Here is a 7,648-nt window from a genome sequence, read left to right on the forward strand (position 1 = left end):
TGCCTACTTTGACCACCCAGATCCTACTTTCTAAAGGTCCCACAGCCTTCAAAGTAGTTGCTACAGACTCAGCACAGACATTGAAAACATTCAGACTCAAGGCACCCAGGCACAAGCACAAGAGAGGGTTATATCCTGTTCAAATTAAGTTCTCAATGGTAGTGCTGGGGACTGGGAGCCTTCTCTATGCGGCCACTTAGGGCCAGGGCTATTTTTTCACTCTCGTGTTTAGCACACAGCCTTCAAGGTCACTGTGAACTCTGCATTAATGGTGAATGTCTGAGCATGAGGAACATGTGGCTATTTGGAGATTGGTGTGAAGGGTGTGGACATGGTCTCTAGAGCCACACGGACTACTGGTTAGAACTGTCCCCCATCCACCTGTTCCAAGGGAAGCTGGCCCAGGTGTGTGCCCAGAGAAAAGAACTGGATTTGGTGGCCTCGTAGCCAGTCTGGACACAGGATACCCCATCCTTTACCACCATTGCCCCAGCCTTTCACGGCTCCTCCTCTTCTGCCCATTCAGGCCTTGGGCCTGCGGACCCCCTGCCTCCGTCCTGTTCTGAGTCCCAGTGCTTTGTGGCTTCATCCAGCACAGGTCAAGGCCCACAGAAGGTCCAGTCAGGGAGGGTCAGCACACAGAGCGTGTTTATTTTTTGTGAGTCTACAGAACCACGGCACAGAGCAAGAAAGTGTAGGTGTCTGGGAATGGGAACAAGGGCCCTTCCCACTCTATTTGCTCTCGCTCATCTGCCCAGACACAGGTCCACTTCAAGTGCTAAACACAGACTTAGGGGCCCGCAGCTGGAGAGTGGCGGGTGAGCAGAAGAGGCTGTGGAGACAGGATTCAGCCCTGTGAGAGTAAGGTGACAGGAGGAGCCCCAGAACTCAGGGCCCCATGGGATGAGGTTACTCTTCTTCCTTGCCCTTCTGGCTTCTCCATTCTGGCTGGCCAGCGAGGTTTCCCCAAAAAGAATATTGGGGTGCTTCTACCAGAAATGCCGAACCAAGAGCATAAGAGGTTTTGTGTGGCATCTGAGCAGCTGAGACCCAGGGTGCCCACTGACACTGAAGAATGCCATCTTCCATGCTCCCCTTGCCTGAGATCCCCACAAACACTAAAGCCTCTCTCCTTCATCGTTGGAAAGTAAACAGCCTGGCAGGAAAGTATCAGAGAGACTGGGCAGGCAAAATGGAACATTCTAGAAGCCTAGTTTGCTTTTCCCTCACCTTGACAGAAAGCTTCTCGGAGAAGAACCCCCATGCCTCCTCACTACCAAAACTGTTCTGCTTCCTGGGGAGAGCTAACCAGGCCTGCAGCAGTGCATCTGTGAGGATGAGGGAGGGAAATCCACCTCCTTGCTGTGGACCAGCAGCTGAGCCAGCCCTCTCCTATCACCTCTCTTGGATGGCCAAGGGGATGAGAACTGAGGTACAGAGAGACCCTGGGGGAGAGGCTAAGACTACAACAGGCAGATCAACAGACAGACACACATAGATAGGGGCTCTGGCTTGTCTCTTACTCCCTGTCCCAGCCTCGGCTCATGGCTTGCACCACAGCTCCGTAGAGTTGGCTCCAGGCGGTCCTTGTAGCCGGCGTAAAGTCGGGACCCAGGCACTTCTCCAGCATGTAGAGCAGGGACTCACCTACTGTCTGCAGAGGCAAGAGGTACCTTGTCATCTGAAGGCAGGAAGGTAGCATTCCATTTACAGGTGAGAAAGCGGAAGCCCTGTGCCGGCGAGGGGGACACAGGTGGTTCTCTTTCCCACACAGGGTTCATGCTTCTTAAGCAGGCCCCGAGGGTCACCTTGAGTGTCACCCTATGTCCACTTTTCCCCCTAAGTGTGAAAATGCACGGTGGATACTGGCAACCACTCACGAGAGGGGCCTATGCATTGTCTTGAAACTGTCCGCTCAGATTCAACCAACTCAGTGCTTTCAGATCTCAGCTTCCCTATTTGCAAGGTAGCAGTCATGAGATCGGAACCAGCGAGGTGTGAGTGAAGATTATGGCCAACACTCACAGTCTGGATGACCTGGAGCAGTTTACCCCTCTGAGCCTTAGTTGATTCGTGAGCCTAACAGAGAAAACAAAACTCTGGCTTCTGTTAAAAGCACTTAGTGTGGCGGCTGCACACAGTAGGCCTTATCTAAGGTTTATTTATCCCACATATATTATTAGACATTCCGTAAGGACTAGGCATTGTGTAAATGCCCAGACGGAGAGTCAGTCAAGGCCATCCATGCCCTCCTCACAGAGCTTTCCCACAATGGGGTTGGGCATTACCAGGGCTGGGGCTCCCCATGAGCCAGGACTTGGGTAGGATGCCGTCTCTGACACGAGTTACCTTTGTGACCAGTTCTGACCAGTGGAGCATTAGTGTCAGCAGTGCCAGCAGAGGGTTTATAGCACTGGGGCTCATGTTCTCGGTAGCAGCTTGAGTGGCAGCCCTTGCCTGCTAAGACCTAGCTAGCATGGGGAAGGTTTAAAAGCTCACAGGTCACCTTAGACATTCTAGACCTAGTGGAGTTGACCTCAGCACATACATGACTCCATCCAGACTCCAGAGGAAGAACTGCCCAGCTGAGTCCAGCCACCAGAACTCAAAATCTGCTTTAAGGGAGGACTTTCAGGGTGGTTGGATACCTAAAGAAGGATGACCAAACCAACTGATGCCCGAGGGCTGCTAAGCCTTCATGGGTCTTTACGGTTGTTGTTATTGTTGTTGCTGCCATCTTGTTTTGCTTTTTCTTTTTTTCGAAACAAGGTCTCTCTGTGTAGCCCTGACTGTCCTGGAACTCGCTCTGCAGAGCTGGCTGGCTTCAACTCAGATGTCCATCTGTCTGGGAGAGTCAGTGTCAGTCACATAGCGGGCACAGAACCAGAGCAGCCCTTTATTTCCTGTCAGCTGTGAGGTGGGGTGGGGGACAATGGGTTGGGTCTGGGATAGAGTGGCCGCTGCAGGTCTGGAGCTCAGGAGTGAGAAAGTACCCACTACCCACCGAGAAGGAGCTGAGCCTCACTCCCACTGCCCGATGCTTCCTGCCCAAGGTGGCCAGGTACTCCTCCAGTGAAGACAGGTCCTCTACGTTGGTCACAGCAGCATCAATCACAAGCATAACCTGTCAAGGACACAGAGGGCCCAGCACAATCCTATCTGCTTACCACCACAGGCTAGAACCCGGGCTTCTCAACCAGGAAGGCTTTCAGAGCAGGATCAGAGGGTAGCAGGAAGTGAGTGTCTGTAAACAGTAGGTGTTCAGCATGTGCTGGCTTTACTCTGAAATCCCGCCCATGAAGCCCTTCTCTTTTAGGGTCTTAAAACCTTTGATACACCTGCAGGACAGTATTGCCTGCGTGGAACTAGTAAACTGAGGTGCTGTGAGGATCATGAGTTCAGCCTAGTTTTCATAGGCTGGTAGGCCCAAGGGGTCGAGATCTACCGTACAATCCATGGGAGCCAGAGGACAAGGCAGAACAATGTACTAGGGGGTCCAGTTGGCTCGAAGACGGGGTTGGGGGAGGAGACTGGGTCCAATCCAGAGGAAAGGGCACAGTGTGTGTGTATGTATGTGTATAGAGACTGTGTGTGTACATGTGTGTGCAGAGGCTGTGTGTGTGTTTATATGTGTGCAGAGGCTGTGTGTGTACATATGTGTGCAGAGGCTGTGTTTATGTGTGTGCAGAGGCTGTGTGTGTGTGTGTGTGTGTGTGTATGTGTGTGTTTATATGTGCAGAGCTGTTTTCTTAATCCCGAGTCCTTTTTTCTTTACTAAGACAATGTTCTGCAGATCTGAGACCTCATGGCTCTGCCTCCCTCACCTTCCTAATGTGGTCCAGGAATTCTGGAGAGGAGAGACAGTCCTCAGGACTGGAGAACTGGCGGCCATTGTACTGGAAGAGAGGCAGCAGGCTGGGTTCCAGGGCGAAGAGCCTGGGGGTTAGGAGCAGAGGTCATAGCACAGTGAGTGGCAACTGCAGCAGACCCTGGCTGGCCAGAAGAAAGCCACAATACACCCCCAACCTGGCACTACCAGCTTAGTCAGTGCCTCCTCCCTTCCTTTTGGAGGACACTTGTGTCCCCAGCCTCTCAGCTGGCAGACAGTAGCCCCTCCCTAAACAAGTGAAGGCTGAGTTTGGGACAGGTAGGAGTCTCAAACCAAAATCTAGGGGGAACTTCCCTTTTGGATCAAAACTTCTCAATGCCCTTGTAGCTGAGGAGGCTTAGACGGGCAGTGACGTCAAGATCACGCTCCTTGCACTACTGAGCACGGAGTATCTCACATGTGGTTACCTGGGGTGGAGTACCCCTCCTACTTTTTTTTTTTTTTTTTTTTTTGGTTCTTTTTTTCCAGAGCTGGGGACCGAACCCAGGGCCTTGCGCTTCCTAGGCAAGCGCTCTACCACTGAGCTAAATCCCCAACCCCGACCCCTCCTACTTTTAAGCAGTGGGTTCAGAGGAGGAGACAGAAGCTCAGAGAGTTTGTTAAGCAAGCCGCCTTAAGTTACACAGTAAAGTCACAGTGGGTACCAGGATAGGGGAAAATAAATTTAGAAAAGTACAGTTGGCACAACCAGAAAACTTCAGCCTTGCTGGGGAGAGCTTGCGTTTTTGTATAACTCTTTTATGTGGCTGAATTTATTCCCGAGAGGTTTGTAAAGTCATGTTCCAAAGTTTTGAACCGGCCTAGGGAGCTACGATGAGGGAGAGTGGCCCTTTGGTGACAGAGCCTGAGGTGAGGCTGAAAACCAGCCAGCCTTCTCTCTCTCTCTCTCTCTCTCTCTCTCTCTCTCTCTCTCTCTCTCTCTCTCTCTCCCTCCTCTCTCTCTCCTCTCTCCTCTCTCCTCTCTCCTCTCTCCTCTCTCCTCCTCTCTCTCTCTCTCTCTCTCTCTCTCTCTCTCTCTCTCTCTCTCCTCTCTCCTCTCTCCTCTCTCCTCTCTCCTCTCTCCTCTCTCCTCTCTCCTCTCTCCCCTCCCTCCCACCCTCCCTCCCTTCCTCTCTTCCTCCCTCCTTCCCTCTTCTTCCCTCCCTCTTCCCAGTGGTGAGACTGGATGCCTGCTGCCTCCCTCCTGGAGCTTCTCTGGTCCTAAGCCTGTGTTTTCTCATCTTACTGGTCGCTCTCCTGGGCCAGAACTATATGGTCTCCTTCCATTTGAGCGGGTGGGCACAAGCGGGTGGGCATGGGGGCCCGTCCTACGGTTCTACTGTTTCAGGAGCCTGCATACCCTAGCTGGTCTTCGGGTCACTCATTTCCTCCTACCAGCTGGCTACTCTGAGCGGCCCTGCAGTCACTAGCCACCGGACACTGGGATAACAAAGGAAGGAGCGTGAGGGTATTGCGTCCATTTGCCCACATTGTGGGTTCTGGTAAAGGACCCCATCAGACCTCAACCAATTCAGATAGGAGTCGCTATCCGGGAAGAGCAGATGGGACAGCACCACCTGTCGCTGAGCACACACCCCTCTCTTAGGAGCACCACCGCAGGCTTCTCCTCCTCCAGTAACAAGTCCAGCAATTTTGAGCCCACTTCGGTCAGGTACCCCTTCACTCGCACCCCGGAGCCCCGCAGCTCTCACCTGGAGAACAGGACAGTGCCATGTTCCAGAGGGCTGCGGCTCACTGCCCGCCAGCTCTGCCGGATCAGCTCTGACTCTAGGCGCTCCATACTCTCTCTCCCAGGAGAGTCGCGGGACGCAGTGATGGGACCCTCGAGGCGTGGGCACGGCGTCAACGCACATGCAGCGCCATCTCCTCGGAGACGCGGGGGAGCCCCCCTCCAGGCCCAGTGCCTTAGTCGGGCGGGGCCCAGCAACGGTGTCTTTGCTGGTCCAGCCCAGAGGATGTGCAGGGCCAGCTTGGCCGCGGGCGCTTCCGGGGACCCCGCTTGGGCAGCTGCGCCCTGCACCCCGAAGCTCCCAGAGAACCGCCCTTTAAAGCTACGGTGGCTCCCACCCACTCTGGCCCAGGGAGGCTTGCGCGCTCCCTCTGCACCCGCCTTAGGGACTACCCGAGGCCTGGGAAATGTCCGGGCTTCAGAGTCTAACAGAAATTGCTGAGCCCCTGGGCTGTTTCACTCTTGAAAACTAGTGGATATGACTTCTCTGGACTGGCTTGTGGTGCGTGCCTGTAATCTCAATGCCTGAGAGGCAGAAAATTGAAAGGATTAAGCCAGTCTGGGCTACATAAATCGCCTCATTCCCCTCTAGTAATAACTAATCACTTCCTATTTCTGATAAAGACACTGGGAAGCCCAGTGTTCAAGGTGAGTCACACCTCTTCATGAGAAAACTCTTGGGCTTGCCATCTCCTGGGCTCATGGTCTCCAGTCTCTCTAGAGTTCAGCTAGAGGGACCTAGGTCACTACACTGGTCTGTCTGTCCTATGCTCAAATCCTGGCTCTGACTGGGCTACTTGCACAACGTTGGATCCACCAAAGCTCTCAGTTTAAGGGACAGAGCCCAAACCACAGACACCTCCATCCAAGTGTGGGCTCTAATCTGAGGTCTGTTGGATCACCTCTGTCCCCAAACAGTATGTAGTAATGCACTACATACACATCCATGGAGTTAAAGTCATGCTCTACCATCCCATGATCTACTGAAAATGGTGATACAAACCCAAAACAAATAGATCCCCAAACCCCTCCAAAGCAAAAACAAAGAAATGAGGTGCTAGGGGATGGATCAGAGGGCATCCTTCCAGCAAATGAGAGGACAGGAGTTCAATCACCAGCACGCGCACGCACGCACACGCGCGCGCGCGCACACACACACACACACACACACACACACACACACACACACACACACACACAGAGAGAGAGAGAGAGAGAGAGAGAGAGAGAGAGAGAGAGAGAGAGAGCCGGGAGTAGTCTAATCCCAGCACTGGGGAGGCAGAGGCAGATGGATATCTATGAGATTCAGGACAGCCAGAGTTCTGAGAGAAACTCTTGTCTCAAAATAAAAACAAAACAAGCAAACAAACAGAGGCCACTTGACTGTAACAGGAGCACTGAGAAGTTGAAAACTTGCAGGATTTCTGGGGCTCTGCTAGCCAGTCAGTGAGCTCCAAGTATAGTGAGAGACTGTCTGAAAAAATTAGTTGGAGTAACTGAGGAAGAAACATCGAACAGTATTTTCTAAAAGTAGTCCAGGTGGGTCCTATGTTTGCCATGCAGAATGTTAGCTTTTTTGTCCTCTTTCAAACGTGAATGTTCTCTGGCCACAACCAGGTTCCAGGCTCTGGGGGACACACTCCCTTTATCTTTCACTATCTTTGAGTCTCTTGTTTCCTCCGATATACTCTAAGGGTTTGAGTGGCAAGATCCCCACAAATCAGTGTCCTTGGTCTTCCGTCATGAACAGACTGTGGTCCTGTGGGCAGCCCCATGTTGTGTGGAGTGCTCAGTCTGTGACTTGTAGAATTTATCCTGGGGGGCCTCTGCCTTGTTCCAACCAAGTCCCATGAGAGCATCTACTCACCCTCTCCTGAATGACACTTGAGCACAACCTATTTGATTGTTCTCCATCTCTTTGTGCATTTCTGGTCCCTGCACTGCAGCAGGAAAGTAAGGCTTTAGGGCAGCCTGCAAAAAGCCTGTGTCCGAATGACTTCGGAAGACCCAAGCGACAGCACAAAGGGACA

At 52.6% G+C, this 7,648-nt stretch overlaps 1 protein-coding gene across 2 annotated transcripts; it reads right to left on the reverse strand.

Moving 5' to 3' along the window:
- Positions 1-626: 626 nt before the first annotated feature.
- Ngb (neuroglobin) lies at positions 627-6,076 on the reverse strand. 2 transcript variants are annotated; one of them, NM_033359.3, is given in 4 exon segments: positions 630-1,654; positions 3,005-3,124; positions 3,825-3,936; positions 5,581-6,076. In NM_033359.3, coding segments are annotated over 4 exon segments (456 nt in total). In that variant the 5' UTR covers positions 5,670-6,076; the 3' UTR covers positions 630-1,519.
- Positions 6,077-7,648: the final 1,572 nt, after the last annotated feature.

Source organism: Rattus norvegicus, chromosome 6, assembly GCF_021556685.1.
Source record: "Rattus norvegicus strain SHRSP/BbbUtx chromosome 6, alternate assembly SHRSP_T2T, whole genome shotgun sequence".
Taxonomy (NCBI): domain Eukaryota; kingdom Metazoa; phylum Chordata; class Mammalia; order Rodentia; family Muridae; genus Rattus; species Rattus norvegicus.

Coding starts and splice junctions, on each gene's coding strand:
- Ngb (XM_087554903.1), bottom strand. CDS start 5,742: ATGTGCGTTGACGCCGTGCCCACGCCTCGAGGGTCCCATCACTGCGTC. Junction 3,125..5,580: donor GGCACTGTCCTGTTCTCCAG/GTGAGAGCTGCG, acceptor TGTCCTTGACAG/GTTATGCTTGTGATTGATGC. Junction 1,655..3,004: donor TGAGGCTCAGCTCCTTCTCG/GTGGGTAGTGGG, acceptor TTGCCTCTGCAG/ACAGTAGGTGAGTCCCTGCT.